At 44.4% G+C, this 15,627-nt stretch overlaps 1 protein-coding gene across 21 annotated transcripts in view; it reads left to right on the forward strand.

The window, feature by feature from the left end:
- The window catches only part of DNM1 (dynamin 1), a 64,546-nt gene that overhangs the window by 17,256 nt on the left and 31,663 nt on the right, over positions 1 to 15,627 (forward strand). For 17 of the 21 annotated variants that reach the window (XR_009747476.1, XR_009747472.1, XR_009747475.1 and 14 more), the window contains exons 2-10: positions 4,581 to 4,654; positions 5,806 to 5,955; positions 6,992 to 7,195; positions 7,441 to 7,539; positions 8,226 to 8,386; positions 9,343 to 9,485; positions 9,569 to 9,704; positions 10,794 to 10,861; positions 11,468 to 11,606. Coding sequence is in view for 12 of the 21 variants with exons in the window: in XM_061476728.1 (XP_061332712.1) it covers positions 4,581 to 4,654; positions 5,806 to 5,955; positions 6,992 to 7,195; positions 7,441 to 7,539; positions 8,226 to 8,386; positions 9,343 to 9,485; positions 9,569 to 9,704; positions 10,794 to 10,861; positions 11,468 to 11,606 (1,174 nt within the window). In the remaining 9 variants the exon portion in view is untranslated. Of the gene's footprint in view, positions 1 to 4,580; positions 4,655 to 5,805; positions 5,956 to 6,991; positions 7,196 to 7,440; positions 7,540 to 8,225; positions 8,387 to 9,342; positions 9,486 to 9,568; positions 9,705 to 10,793; positions 10,862 to 11,467; positions 11,607 to 14,704; positions 14,844 to 15,627 lie in introns of all 21 variants that reach the window. The other 4 variants (XM_061476719.1, XM_061476723.1, XM_061476726.1 and 1 more) reach the window with 1 other exon arrangement.

Consider the following 15,627-nt stretch of genomic DNA (forward strand, 5'->3'; position numbering starts at 1 on the left):
TCTGTTACGAAGGAGCATGGAACTCGAGTTAGTGTCTAAGTGGAAGGCTATTACTGTTTGAGGTGTTTGTTTTAGTCCATAAGGTTAACAGTAATTATTTTTGACCATGCAGGTTTTGTATGGTTAATGTGTCGCATAGGGGCCAGCCTGTGTTTTAAAGATTCATTCAAGTCATACACGCAGGAGTAAGAATATGTTTGAAAACGTAGCTGCTGTGCTGTGAGATGAAGTGTTCTTCAGCGATGTGTATAAGCCATTCATAGAATGTAGCCTTTATGAGGATGGGATCCTTGCCAATCAGTGCAAGGATCAGAAGAGTCATAAAGGTACCAATACCCAAAGGTTGGCTTGGGATTCCTATAATGCTCTGTGCCATCATGAGCTCATGAAGAACTCGATCTGGATGCGTGTGAATTATCAGCTGCAAGAACTGGCAGATGAAGTGAAGGTGGTTCTAAGCTTAAGCAGGAGCAGGTCCAAACTTTGTAAGCAGATAGTAAAATCCATAAGGACAGGAACTGTATTGCTTGCTGTGTATTGGCATAGTGCTTTGTGCAGTGCAGTTCTGGTTGAATTGCTGTCCCTGGGCACCACCAGAACACAGGAAATAAATAGTGGATTGAAGAAAGCAAACAGCCATGTGGATCTGTGGAGGCTGTGTGAATCTTAATTTTTCTGAAATGAATATAATCCAAACTGGGAATTAATCACAGCCCTCAATGCCCCATTTGTCTGTAGATATTTAAGAAGAAATCAAATTGAAATGAAATGATCAGATGGTGGTGTTCACTCTTCTGTTCTTTACAACTACTTTTATGTCTTCATAAGCTGCTGGTTTGCCTTTTTAATTGAGGCTTTGCATTCTCCAGCGCATCCTAATCCAAGAATCTCAAAGGACTGACAAACAATAACTGCAGGGATGCTGTATTGGTATATCCAGACTAGTCCTAGATTGGTGCTTCAAAGCCCTGCATAAACAGCTTTACAAACCTTCCGGCTTCCTTGGGGGGCAGGAAAGTAAGTGGTGGTAGAAGCGTTTGATCCGTCCTCCATTTAGATCAAGAGATGGTACCAAGGACTCAGTTCTGTTCTTACCTGCCAATGGCTTTAATTACAGCTTCAGTGAAGACACAAATTATGCATGAAAAAGCTCTGTCACAAAGTCCTTTCAGAAGTAGAGATTACCAGTGGATGGTGAAAGGGCAAAACCCCTTCAGTTCTGCAGTACAAGGAGTAAATTATTTGTGAGGCTCAGTAAACCAGGGGCAAAATTAGTATAAGACTAATTTTTATACTTCATTATATTCTTTATTATAAAACACAGCACAGGAGTCCTCACTACCTGTCCTGTGAACTGCCAGATGCTCCTGGGTTTCCCTGTGGATATCATGTTGGTTTGAACTCGAGCTCTTGCTGGGTTGAGAGCTGGGCTTATAAGACTGCAGTTGTGGTGCCGCATAAAGGATTGCAGTAACCCCTCTTGTCCAGTCATATTGAAGTTTCTAGAATATATGACCAAAAAGAAAGTGCTTCAGATTATGCAGATCTTCAGATCTGCATTAATGCTGTTTCCTTTCACGAGTGTTTATAGCTAAAATTGCATTTAATTTTCAGTGCATTCCATACATGTTTAGTATTCATAACATTCAATATGTTGAATTATACAAGCAGTTTCCTTCCTTTTCCATACAGCATAGGTTGAATTATACAAGCAGTTTGTCAATCTCCTGCGTTTTATAGTCTAGTGGGAAATGTCTTTGGTCCATGTTACCTTAAACTTCTAATCCTTTGGACTGTGCAAGTCAGTAAATGAACTCTGAAACTTGTTTCTAGAGCAAATGTGCTTTTTCTGTCATTAACAGCACCTTCTTGTTCTGGAGGGCTCCAAGTTATCTTATGCATGGAAGTTCTTTGTACGGTGTTTGGCTTTAATTCAAAACACTAATAAGGAAACTTGAAGTCCCCAGTGCCCTGTTCCCAAATGTGTTATTGCATGGTATCGATTGCCTTACTGTGTTCCCAATGGGTTTGGATTTTGTTTGGATGCTGCTCTACAGCAACTGTTAGGTTGTTTGCTGTTCCTCAAATATTTTGGTTTTACTATTGCACTACTAATGCAGCTTTCAGCCTAAATCTGTGCTTTAATGCAGCTCTGCATACTAAAATAGAAATAAGACTAGAAGGGATGATGAGATGGGGTTTGCCCTGAGGTAGCTAGTCAAGAGCATGTGTAAGCATTTTGGAAGTGAGCAATGCAAAATGGAACAAAAAATGCCTTTTCAGGTCACTTCCCTGCCACAACTTCTCCAGCCTGAAGACCCATCGGGATTTGCATCCTTGGTTCTTTTTGTTGTCTTGATTTAGGAAAGGTGATCACTGCTCAGACCAAACATGTACCTAGCTCAGTGCTTTCTCTCTGACAGTAGTTAATAAAAGATGTGTGAGACATGTATAAATAAGGCTTCCAATATCTTGATGGGGAATTTTGAGTCAATAGCTAATCAAGAAAGATGCAAGCAAGTCAAGTATTTCTATTCCCTGAATACAGCTGCTATTTTGCTGTGCTTTCTGCATAAAGCCTTGCCTGAAGAACTGGCACGGTGGTATTCCTGCTTAAAAGCATAGGAAACCAAATGCCATGCCACTTCTGTGTTACAATAAAACAACAAGTAATTCTCAGTTTTTAAGAATCAAAGTGGAGAAGGAAACCATGGTGTTTGTGTCCTCAAACCTAATTGAATAACATATTTCAGGCACAAAGTCTTGAATAGTGATGTATGTAATGAGACTGCTTTTGGTGTCATGCTAGAGGCTGCCTTGTCTTACAAGAGGAATCCCTGCTATCCTTGTTGTGCCAGCACTTGGAGCCTTGCTACTGTGCATATGTGCTGGAGCTGAGGAAGCTGGTTTATCTAGCCCTTCTGCTCCCATCTGCCCAAGTCACCTGGCATGGGGTGGTTCTTACCTTGTCTGTTGTTTCCCTGATTCTGGCTTAGTTTCATCACTTTGTGTGTAGAGATTTCCCCCCTGCCCGGCTCCCAAGTGTGCTCAAAACTTGTGTTGAGCATCTTGTCCATTCTGCACATGCTCTGCTGTTGTAATTCCACTTACACAAGCAGTTCATTATGCCTACTGCAAGAGGGCAGGCAAGACTCCCATGCACTGCCTTCTGCCTGGTGCCTAGCTAGCTTGTCACAGTATTTACTAATCTAAACTTTTTAGTGTCTGATTTGAAAGGCTTGAGCAGGAAGAGGAGTTTCTCCAAAAGACTGTGGAGGAAAGGGAGGTGAAGAGTAAAATACAGGGTGATCCTGCATCAGCTGTGGGGGTTTTATGCAGCTTTCTGTCTGCAACTCCTAATAGGAGTCAAGTGCAGAGAGAACTCGGAAGTTGAATGGCATGTACCTCCCAATAGCACGTGGATAAGAGTGCACATTCACTTACTGATATTAGGGATCAGATTGTGCATATTTTCACTCAGAACTAAAGCAGCAGCACTAAACTTGTTGATTTAGGTGACTGAATTTATCTAATGGATTGGTTGTCTTGCCTTCTGTGAGGATTTAGTGTTTTCTCCTTGCAATAGCCCAGGAACTACTTCAGTTAACACAGGAAACTGGACCCCAGGTGCCACACAGGTTTTTTCATGTGCCTTTGTCTTGAGTTTTTGCCATAGTAGCTGTGACAAGGACAGCAGAGAAATCAGGGTTTTGGTTAAAGCAGAAAGCTTCAGGAAATCATGGAGCACAACATGAGTGGAACCTTAATCCCTGGGGAGCTCATGCTTGTAAATGTAGGTGGTGCTTTTCCTACAGTAAAGCAGGATTTGATAATGCAAGTTGGAGATCAATAACTGAAGTGTTGGCTCAGTGGGCTCAAAGTGCTTGGCTTTGGAAATAGCAAAAGTAAAGGAGAACTTGTTGGCTGTGGCTGCAAAGTCAGCATTTGGAGAAGGATGGTGAAGGGTTTCCTTCCTTTGAAATGTCTTGAAGTACACAAAAACTCAGGATTCTTGTGAATATAGAAGGAAGCTGCTATTGCTTTTGCCTTGGCAATACTTATGTCTCGAGTAGTTAGCCAAGAGAAACCCTGGGTAGAGGCAAGCCTTTGGCTGCTCTTTATTCTTTAAGATGTGTCATATGGTGCTTGCATGCTGGAGCGATGTGGTGTCTTCTGAAGCCCCAAAGAGCAGGGGATGGGGGGATTTGCTGTAGTTTGGGCAACTGTATCTTGTTAAAAGGCGCCACACTGGTTTGGGGGCTCTGCTTCAACTTCTTTTCTTTCTAATAAAAGAGATTGTTTTTTCCCAAGCTGCATTAAATGAGCTTGTTGGTTAACTTGGAATTTCATCTGAAGGAGCTACGGCTGTTACAGGATTAGAAGGAATGTGCTGTGAGTATAAGCTGCTTCAAAAGAAGCTCGCATCCTCTTTGAGGGGGGGCACTTGGTTTTTAGTGCCTTAAACTACTTTTTGTGACTGAGGCTCCCTGTTGGAATCTCCGTATGCTTGTAGAGGCAGAGCAGCTGTGAAAAGGGAAGGAAGCAATCGTTCACTCATCAAACTTCCTGGTTCATTTCAGGGATTTTCTGCCCCGTGGATCTGGCATCGTAACCAGGCGCCCGCTGGTCCTGCAGCTGGTAAATGCCAGCACAGGTAAGTGAGCACCTTCCCTGCCTATCCAGATGGATTGCTCTCTAAGAAAGGTCTTATTTGATCACTGGCACTGCTTGGTGTGCGTGTTTGTGAAATAAATTAGGATTTTCCCCAGTGAGAACGGCCTGCGGGTGGTTTTCCGTTGTACCTGTTTAATATGTGATGCATGAAGTGTTCAGAAGCAAAATGCTTCTTGGGGTTTTTATTCTAACTTCTTAGGCAAGGCTCCATGCATACACTTATCACAACTGTCCTTTGCAGCTGTGGCTGAGTTGTAAGGCCTAAGAGGCAGATCACCCTGCTGATAATCTGCTGAAATAAGGGGGTGAGATGACTTAATGTACTGAAAACCCCAGTGTGAGAATGCTGGAATGTACAGAAGAAAGGCTGCAGAGTTGTGTGGCTGCTCTTTTGGGCAGTTCACTGGTTTTGCTACTTGCAGCATATTTTCATTACCATTCCCCTTAAGATCTCATCCAGGAGATGGCAAGTGAATGTTTCAAGGTGCTTTTCCTCTTGTCAGGTGAACTTGGTCTATGCACAGCAGTCCTCCTGCCTTGTAAGGACACAATTTGACTTTTAGGAGGTTTTGAAATGGAAACAGAGGGTTCTTGGATTGGTTAGCCTAGTCAAGGACTGACACACAAAAAATCCCCAACCAGCAGCCAGCTCAGAGCCATGTCAAGAGGAAGTTTGAGGTGTTTTACTCTGGAGTCTGTTCTCATTATATAAAGAGACTGTTATTTACACCAGCACATCAATACAGAACTAGGCTAAATTTTCCTGTACCAAGATACCTCCCATGGGAGCTGTGCAAGTCACTGCTGCAGGTAGGTGCATGCTAGGATTGCTTTGTATTACCAGAGAAGGTCTTAGGTTATTACTTGAATGAAAACAAGTGAGGATCCATCTCTGCTGAGACAGAAGCTGAACTGTGAAGGTGTTGGGCTCTACTGAGTTCTCTGATGTTGATCAGATAATGTGACTGCAGTGCCAACCTGCAGGTCCTAGTGGGAAAGGCTCTAGTCAGATTTCATCCCTTCAACTGTAGTTTTGTTTTGTTTTGCTTAGGAACATGATGTTTTCATTACACTCTGAGTGTTCCTCTGACCCTGGTGACTATTTCTGACTCTCTGCTTCTATTTAAATAGAATATGGTGAGTTCCTACACTGCAAAGGAAAGAAATTCACTGATTTTGAGGAGGTCCGTTTGGAGATTGAGGCTGAAACGGATCGTGTTACTGGCTCCAACAAAGGGATTTCCCCTGTGCCCATCAATCTTCGAGTCTACTCTCCCCATGGTGAGTCCTAATGCAGCATCTGAGTCAGCAGAGAGATGAGACAGGCTGGTGCTTTGTCATGAAATAGACATAGAGCAGAGGTGAAATGGGGAGTGTGCTTGGTTTTGACTTTAATCTCCATGTGCTGGGCCATGCTATGTCAAATCATTAGCCCTGAACATACTGCTAAAAGAGGTTTATCTGCCAGCTCAAGGATCTGACTGCTGGCAGAAACAACTGATACCTGTGCAGAAGGTTTTTCCTGAGGTTGTTCTTTTCTATCAGTACGGGCATTCCACTGAAGAGCTGCTGTCTGATACTGCTTTACAGGGCAAATAAATGGAACAACAAATAAAAGAGAAATGGGGAGAGTAGCTTTCTTGAAGAGCACTTCTGCTTGCATGTAAATATGCACCTTGTGTAGTTCTTTCTGTGTAGTGCCTATGGCAAATGCTGCTGATCTCAGTGGAAGAATTCTGGGCAAACAGGGGAGTGACATAGTCCCAAATTGGCCATCTCGTTAACTGTGAGCAACACTCTGGGCATTCTGGAAGGCAGCAGCTCAGTGCTGTGTTTTCTCTCAACAAGACGAAGTTAGAGGTCTGCATATTGTAGTCCTGCAGGAGAAGGCCCAGCTGACTTTGAAGGAACCTTCCTTGAATAAGGATGGCAGGACTGAGTTCTTCAATACTGGGGACAGCTCTTAATGCATGGAACCAATTCTTCTGAATCTCCAGACTTTGCTATAAAGTCGAAAAAAAACCTGTACTGTTCTTCCTTCCTGTTCAGTATCGTCTATATGGAAGGACTTTGAGGACACAGTTTTCCTGATCAGGGTGGATACAAGTAATTTGAAAGGAAAGGTGATGACATTGACAATCACAACTAGTAACAGTAGCAACAAGATTTTACTGAGCAGTAACAGAATTAGAAAGCTGTGTGCATCTGTTATGCCTGTGATATACTTGAGACACTAAAGCTACAGGTGTTTACTTATAGACCAGAACATGGCTTATCTCAACACTCCCTTGTGCTGTCTTCTGTTTCCTATATCTAGTCCTGAACCTGACCTTGGTGGATCTACCGGGTATGACCAAAGTCCCAGTAGGGGACCAGCCCCCTGACATTGAGTTTCAGATCCGAGATATGCTCATGCAGTTTGTCACCAAAGAGAATTGCCTCATCCTGGCAGTATCTCCAGCCAACTCTGATTTGGCCAATTCTGATGCTCTGAAGATTGCAAAGGAGGTGGATCCTCAAGGTAAGTATCTCTTATTTAGGGTGACATTACTGAATAGTAGCCTGATTTTTCCCTTTACCTTTTGGTTGTGATTAGCTCAGTAGCTATGAGCTCCTGTCTGTTGTCTCAGGTTGTATCTTTGCCAACACACATTCTTCTGAGAGGTGGTGGTGTGAGTTGTCAGCTTGGGCAACCTGTAAGCTCTATAAGCAGAGGAAAATATTAAGTTGTTTGCTTGATCAAGTATGTCTCTTTTTTTTCCTTAGGGCAACGCACTATTGGAGTCATCACTAAGCTGGATCTTATGGATGAAGGCACTGATGCACGAGATGTATTAGAAAATAAATTGCTTCCGCTTCGTAGAGGTATGCTTCCTCATGTTCATTTCCTTCCTCTGTTTTCCCTATGTGAGGTGTCCTGGCCTCATCCTCTTCCTCCAGTGCATCCCCTTCCTGCAATATCTATCACAACTTGTGGTTAAGCCATTTCTGTTCTAAGCTGGAACTGAGAAAAGTCAGGGACTGGACTGCTGATAGCAATTCTTTAGGTATTTGTACTTAGATATGTAGTCCTAGCAGAAGCACAACCTTATGGTCTTATCTTTACTTTCCCTTTGCTTTTACTAAGGCAAGCTGCAAAAATATAAAACTCCTGTCTAAAAGACTCCTCATCTTTTATCTAGAATGTAATTGCTACATCAGATGAAGTAATTTTGCACTGTGGAACATGCTGTGTTAGCCATAGTGAAGTACCTATCCTGGGCTTTTAACAAAAGTCTCAAATGAATGAGGCTAGGGAATGCTTTGTGGCTGGGGGAAAACTTAGTAAGTAAGCTAATTCTCAGTTGCACAGTCATTTCTGTCCTGCATCCCCAACCATGCCATTCAGAGGAAATCCTAGTTTGAAACTCTTCCGATTAGTTCCTAATAACACGTTGCTACTAGAATTCCCCTGTTGCAGTGTTGCCAGCTGGATGACTTCCTTCTTAGTCTGAGTCCCATTTGCATTCTCATCCTTGCAGCCATCTGATCTCTTAACTGTGCTCTTACAGGTTACATTGGTGTAGTGAACAGAAGTCAGAAGGACATTGATGGCAAAAAGGACATTCAAGCAGCTCTGGCTGCAGAGAGGAAATTCTTTCTCTCCCACCCGGCCTACAGACACATGGCTGATCGCATGGGAACCCCTTACCTGCAGAAAGTATTGAACCAGGTACTGTCAACAGTTAAGAACTGCTGCCCGCTATGTCCTAGGAATGGCCATCGGGCCTCTTCTCAGATAGAAGTGCCTGCCTTGTATGAATATTGATACACAGTGAAAAATACTAAGGTCAGTTACAGAGCTTACACACGAGAGGCAGAGCACTGCTTTATGCTCTCAGTAACACTGGTGCAAAATCAGTAGTTGGTGCATCTGCACTATCAGAATGCAACATCTTTCTGGTTAAGCTAAAAGATGCCTTCTAAATTTCTAGTGGTCTCCATATCTAACAGTAAGCTGCAAAGATTGATTTTTAAATATGATTCTTGTAGTCATTTTCAAATCTATTAAGGCTATCTTGTCTCCTGTCTTATACAGTAGCAGTGTATTTTTGCTTTCCTCTCTGCTCCCTTGAAATGCTTCCTTAAGTGAAGAATTGCATTGGGTTTTTTTCCACCTTATTTAAATAATCATCTTTAAACTGGAATTTTCTACAGCTGTGCTCTGTAGAAACCCTCTTATTAGAGCCTTATCAGTGGTTTTGGCTCCTGCCTTGCCTTGAAGTGTTTATTGTTGTAAAAGGGTTTAACCACCACCTTTGGTGTCAGCGGTTTGCTAATCTGAAGATGGGATAGTCTTTACCTGTATTAGCTAATGCTAATACTTGCATGTGAAACTTATTCTTGAGGTGGAGACAGCAGGCTTGTGTGAATGGGAGTTTTGTACTAGACTAGAAGGTAAAATGAAGGGGATGAATTAGAGGGGTGCAATAGGTAGGAGCTGGAGAGGCAGGATAGACACAACTCATAACTGGTATCTGTCCTGGGATAGATTTGCTAGGACCGCGCAGAAGGATTGAGCACAGAAGAAAGGAGCATTCCTCTTTTATTCTGTGGTGTGGAGGTACCAAACTCATTCCAGTAACCACCCAGAGGTTTATTATCACCTTCAACCTTTTTCTTGTGTAGCAATTGACCAACCACATCCGTGACACCCTGCCAGGCCTGCGCAACAAGCTCCAAAGCCAGCTTCTCTCCATTGAGAAGGAGGTGGAGGAATATAAGAACTTTCGTCCTGATGACCCTGCTCGCAAGACCAAAGCTCTGCTTCAGTGAGTGGCCCCAGTGGCAAGTCCCTCCCTGGAGATGACTGCTCAGCCATGACTTCTACTTAATGCCTTGTGTTTTCTTTCAGGATGGTCCAGCAGTTTGCTGTGGACTTTGAAAAACGCATTGAAGGCTCTGGAGACCAAATTGATACCTATGAGCTGTCAGGAGGAGCTAGGATTAACCGCATCTTCCACGAGCGTTTCCCCTTTGAGCTGGTGAAGGTACTGCTGCCCTGTGCTGCTGAGATCCACTCTGTGATCTTGCCTGTTTTACCTCTTCTGTCTCCTTACTCCTCTTGGTATCTTTCATCATCTGTCTTTCCCTTTTGAATACTTTGTTTCATGGTATTCCCTTTAGCACTGTTTTTATTAATTTGGCTCCTTTATTAGAGCCTTCTTACACTTCTGATCTTTCCCTCAGTCCCCATCCTTGTGAAAAAACTTAACCTTCTCTTAAATTACAGTATTTGTCTTAATTTCTAAATGCTAAATTAAATGTGCAAAATAACTTCCACACAAACAACAGTAAATCGGTGAGTAAATGTTCTTGCAGATATGTTGTGTCAGAGCTCCTTTGACTGATTTCACATAGTATGAATGGTGCTGAAACTTGTACTTCCTTGGTCCTGAGCACCAGACTAGAGTTAGAGTTGCCCTAATAAAATATGCAAGAAGCTGGAAAGAGGATGTAGATACAGCTGGGATGACTTCTGTCTGTTCCCTGTCAATGGCCTAGAGGTGGGAATAGTGGAGAAACTGTTCTACTGTTGTAAGAGTTAAAGAGGATTTTAATTGAATTATAGTTTCTTTGGATGGCAGAGTGCACTAACCTGATCAGATTTGTCTGCATTTTGCTTCCTTTTCTGCATTTGAATAAGATGAGGCCTTTTGATGTGAAATACAAGAGTCTGCCTTGTATTGGATAATACATTTTTGTATGTGAATTGTAAATATCTGGTGTTCACTGAAAAAAAACATCAGCCAAGACCTTGGGCTGAATCTTGGGAGACAGAACTGTGGTTTAGAGAGCAATCTAGCACTTCAGTCAGATTGCTTTATCTCAGCAAAGCTCCTTGAGAGCTGCCGGGGCTTGGCATCTGTAACTGTAGGCCCTCAGCTATTTGTATTTGTCCAGCATGTCTGCATTGGCAATAGAAGCTTTAGGGCTGAACTCTGTATCCAACACTTGGGCTAATATCTCATCTGTCACATGATAGTGCTGGCGTGGGACATCTTCTCTTGTTGTTGTGGATCCTGGGGTTGCGCAAATAAGCGTCAGACAGTTTCTGATCAAATTCTCTCTTGGCGCAGATGGAGTTTGATGAGAAGGAGCTGCGGCGGGAGATTAGCTATGCCATCAAGAACATCCATGGTATCAGGCATGTATCACGCACTAGGCAGACCATTGGCTGCGTAGCCTTGTAAATACCTCTAGACCTTCTGAATGGAGTTGAAGACTTCAAAGGTACGGTAGGTCAGCCAAAGGGGAGGGATAATCTCCTTGGACCACCCCAGTAGCTTGAATCTGGGAGTAGGAGCAATCATCCAAGTCAGTTTGCTTTCTCTTCCCATGTGAGAGTCGCAGAAGGCTAAAAGGTAAAATTGCCTTGATGATGAGATTTTCACCTTCCTTCTTGTGTCTTGACATAAAGAATAGAAAGAGGGATACAAGTCCATGGTACTCTTTCATATGGTTAAAACTAAACTGTCCTGGTGGCTGAGGTGAAATGGTGGCCTGGCCTTGGCTGTCCAGCTGGGATCAGTTTTGCCTTCAGAATCTCCCTCCTGTGAGGTGCCAAGCATCCCCCATTTTCCATGGAGTCCAGTCAGGGCTTGTCCAAGGGGATGTGATGTTCACTCCCAGCCCCATGTGCCGGGTTTCAGTGATGGTGGTGCCTGCTCCAAGATGTGTGTGTAACGCTGTGACATTCTCCTTGCCCCTTCTCCCCCTCCTGCTTTCTCTTGTCCCCACCCTGGGTGTTTAGAACCGGTCTCTTCACACCCGACATGGCCTTTGAGACCATTGTGAAAAAGCAGGTGAAGAAGATTAAAGAACCTTGCCTGAAATGCGTGGACATGGTCATTTCGGAGTTAATCAATACTGTTAGACAGTGCACCAAGAAGGTAACCAGAGGCAGCATGGAGTTGGCACCTTCCACCCGCTCGCTGGCTGTGGCGCAGCATTGTGACCTGGGCAGGGACTTGCCTGCAGCCACACTCGGTGTTTCTAACCACCTCCTCAGCATGACTAGACCTGAGCGGTACCAGCCTGGAACGATCCAGCCAACAAGCCAAACAGGAAGGGAAGTGCTGTGGGACATGGGCCATGGCCCTGTTCCCTGCCTTTTTGAGCTGAGGGGTGCTGGAGACATCCCTGCTACCCATCTGTAGCATAACTCCTAATTCCTTCTAAAACCTAGGGTATTTCTTATGTGGCCACATTTGACTTCAAATTTAGTATCTGGGTTTATTTTCCAAGGCAGAAACTGGGATTTAAATGTTGTCCCCTCTGTTTTTGTAGAAGTGAGAGGATTAATCCCAAACTAGTCTTTGGGTGCTGCTGGGGACAAGTATGGGGCTGAACTTCAGAGGCTGCAGCAGTTACAGCTGTGGGCTGTGTCACAAGGAACCATTCCTGTGATGTTTGGCTTGGTTTCTGGTTGGCTTGGTCCATACCCTGTTCTGGTAGAGCAGCACATGGCTGAGAAGAAGCAAGTTAGAAATGTCCATCAGTCTCTGTGGTCCTCCTGATATCAGAGAGAGGGCTTCAGGTTTTGCTTTTTGGGATCCATACTGGTATTTGTTGGGGCTGAGGGAGGGAAGCTGCCTTGATTCTCCCCTTTGGATATGGCAGTTCTTGGGTTTCTGTGGTTGGGGTTGAAAGGCAGCAAGATAAGATGGCTTGTGTCATTCCTCTCAGCCATGGCTTGCTGCTTCAGGCAGGGCTAGGTGCTGGTGGAAAGGCACCTCAGTTAGGATGATGGTATGGGCACTGGAGACTGGAATCGCCACTGGCTATTACGGTGCAGGTAAATGGGCATCGCAGGAGGTGTCTGGAGAGTCTGACACCCTGTCTTTGCAAGGGTGGGGAAAGGTGCCCAAGTGGTGATACTTGCCATTGCTTGGAGGAATGCCTAGTCCTTAGGGCCAAGAGCCTCTACAGAAGGGCTCAGGCAAGCAGGCACGTGCTTTGCCCCCAGGACAGACTGGGAAAGCAAAGTGGATGCAGTGAGAGAGTGCTCAGGTTTCTAGAGTGCTGGAGGAGCTTCCTTTTTCCTTCCTGCTGTCATCTCCTGGGGTGTGTGACTGTGGGGAGCACCCAGAAAATTGCCATTAGAGCCTGGCGACAGGTAAGCAGTGGCCCTCAGGCTGCCAAGTATCCAGAGTCGCCTGCTAACTGGATCAGAAGGGCCCTCCTTTTTCATGCCCTCTGAAGCTTCTCTTGATTTGTTCTCCATTCCTCAGTTGCTATAACAAATCTCCCATTCATTCTTTCTCTTTGCATCCTTCTTTCCATTTTCCATGTATTTTTTTTTTCCACTGTTCCTTTTTGCTTCCTCTTTTACTGATAATTTCAGAATAGACCATCTGTTCTGACAGCACAGGTTCCTCAAGTGATCAGGTGGTGGGTAGCAGGGTGGGAAATAAGGGATGGGAAGAAGCCATGGGATGGGGGGAAGTGTCACAGATTCAGGATTAAAGCATTCCGTTTTAGCTCAGCTCCTACTGCAATGAATTTGATGGTTTACCTCAGTGCTAGGGTGTGCTCTAGTAGCCATGGCTACAGATTTGTATTTGAAGAAAGAAAATACTGTGATTCAGGTGATGTTCAGGTACTGGAAGCTACTGATGTATTAAAGATGCTTGGTTTTGTGCAGAGCCCTCCATGTCTGCTGCGTAAAACAGGTATTATTGAGCTTAGCAGGTCAAGTGCATTAGTAGAAAACTGTTGTTGAGTCAGAGGTTGTGAACGTTGGAAATGCCCTTGCTTTGCTCAAAAGAGGCATTGTTGGCACCTTGAGAGAGGTCCTTGGGTGAAGCTGAATCCTGCAACACATTCCAACTCTTTGCTGCTTGGAAGAGCAGCTAGTTGTAGATATTATAATAGTTGTTGGTCTTACAAAAACTAGCTGTAGGTTTTACAATACGTGCTGGGGAGTGTTTTAATAGTGCTGTTATTGCTTGGGGTCTTGCAGGTGTTATCCACAGAGGTGTGAAAGATGAAGATCAAGTAACTCGGTCTGTGTAACAAAGAGCATCCTGGTAGAAGATCTGAAGTGTTAAAGTTGTGCTGAAAAACTTCTTTGGGTACAATAGTCTTGAATTAATCTAGGCCATATTTTAGTAATTTTAGTTTCTATGGAATTCCTGCCTTTTCATAGTGGGGCCGTTGTGAATACAGGCCACTGGGTATCAGTGGAAATTAATGCTTCCTTATAAACCTCAACTGGCCTGTATTGGTCTGATGCTACAGCTTACCTGGGGCAGAATGGATGCTTTATATAGCTGTGGGTGCCCTGTAGTATGCTTGCATTTGCCTAAGTAACTGGGTGTATCTGTTCTGAAGAAGTTAATGTTGCAGGGAAGGTGAGTGAAATGAAATGAAATATGCTCAATAAGTGGAGCAGGTTGAATCCCTGCAACTGAAAGCCACAAATTCAGTTCAGTTCTGCTACAGCAAGATGTGACAGACCTTAACAAGTCTTAACTTGGATCCTGTTCTGGCTTCCTGCAGCTGGAATAAGGGAAACATGAAGAGGAGATAACTGTGGTGGGAAGGGGAGTGCCTGAAGCAAAGGGAAATGAGACCAGGTGAGCCTCTAGAAGAGAGGCAGTGGCTCACTGGCAAGCAGCTTTGTCTTAAAATCCAAAGAAGTTTTCCTTCTTGAGGAGATCACTTGATCCCTGGGGGGTTCCATCCATTCATCTTGCTCTTGACAGCTCACCATTTCACTGGCCCAGCCGCTCCTACCGCATTCCCCTTTGCCACTTCCATTTGCCTGTAGACTCTCCTGATACTTGGCAGTGCACAGGCCCCATAGCAATGCTCACCTGGTTCAATAAACTAATGGAATGAACCAAAAATCTCACTTCTCATTTTGCCTTGTGTTTTCTCTCTTTCCCCCCCTCTCCTTCCTTCTCTTTTTTCCTCCTTCCCACTCTTTCTCTGCTTCGCTTTCTTCTTCCTCGTTGCTTCCTCCCACCCTGCCCCTGCCATGCAGAACGGGTCTCTTCACGCCTGACCTCGCTTTTGAAGCCATAGTGAAAAAGCAGGTGCAGAAGTTGAAGGAGCCGAGTCTGAAGTGTGTGGATATGGTAGTGAGTGAGCTCACATCCACCATCAGAAAGTGTAGCGAAAAGGTAAAGAAACAAAACACGCAAAGAAAGCCCGCTCCGTTCCCACACACTTCCATGCGCTTTCTCCGCACGCACCCCTGGGAACTCCAGCAAAGCTAGAGAGAGGAAATGGGTATAAAGATGTAGCTGAAGGAAAGCAGCAACCTGCAGGTGTAAGAGCAGTTTAAAAGCAGGCCCAGGGAAGCGAGCATCAGCTGCTGGGCTCTTGAGCTGGGATCTAGCGGATTATTCCAGCATACACTTTCCCTCTGGCTGGCTCTGTAGTATACACCTCAGTGTGAATCAAACCCTTTGTAAGCCCTGTTTCTGGGCCACTGCCTGCACATTTGGAATGTCTTTTTTGTGAACCCCCTTAAAAAGTCCATATACTGCAGAAAAAGCTAAAATGCCAGAAAAGAGCTCACATCCCCCAGCATGAATGGTCTGCAGGTTTCCATCTTGTCTGCAGAGCTGCGTTAAGCAGTAGCATGTACAAAACAGTCAGGTTTTGAGGTGCAAGATGTTCTGCAAGAGATACTCAGAGTCAACAGAAGGTGACTGTCCCAAAAGGCTTGGGGAATAGCTTTTCCAGGCATTACACCCTCTGCATCATTCTCCTGCTGATCGCTCGCTCCATGACCTATGCTCAGTTGGAGGTAGTGTGGATACTTCTCCTTGTATGCTGTGAAGCACAGGAGGTGAAGCCTTAGGCTAGGAGAGGGCAGCAGTAGGTGGAGAGGGAAGCTGCCCCAAGTGATGTGGAAGGTGTTAAATAGTGCTTAGAGACTGGGGCAGGAGTGGGTTTGTT

Source organism: Pezoporus flaviventris, unplaced genomic scaffold (assembly GCF_033815535.1).
Source record: "Pezoporus flaviventris isolate CSIRO_AGI_PZ_B2104156 unplaced genomic scaffold, CSIRO_AGI_Pfla_v1 ptg000097l, whole genome shotgun sequence".
In the NCBI taxonomy this organism is placed as follows: domain Eukaryota; kingdom Metazoa; phylum Chordata; class Aves; order Psittaciformes; family Psittacidae; genus Pezoporus; species Pezoporus flaviventris.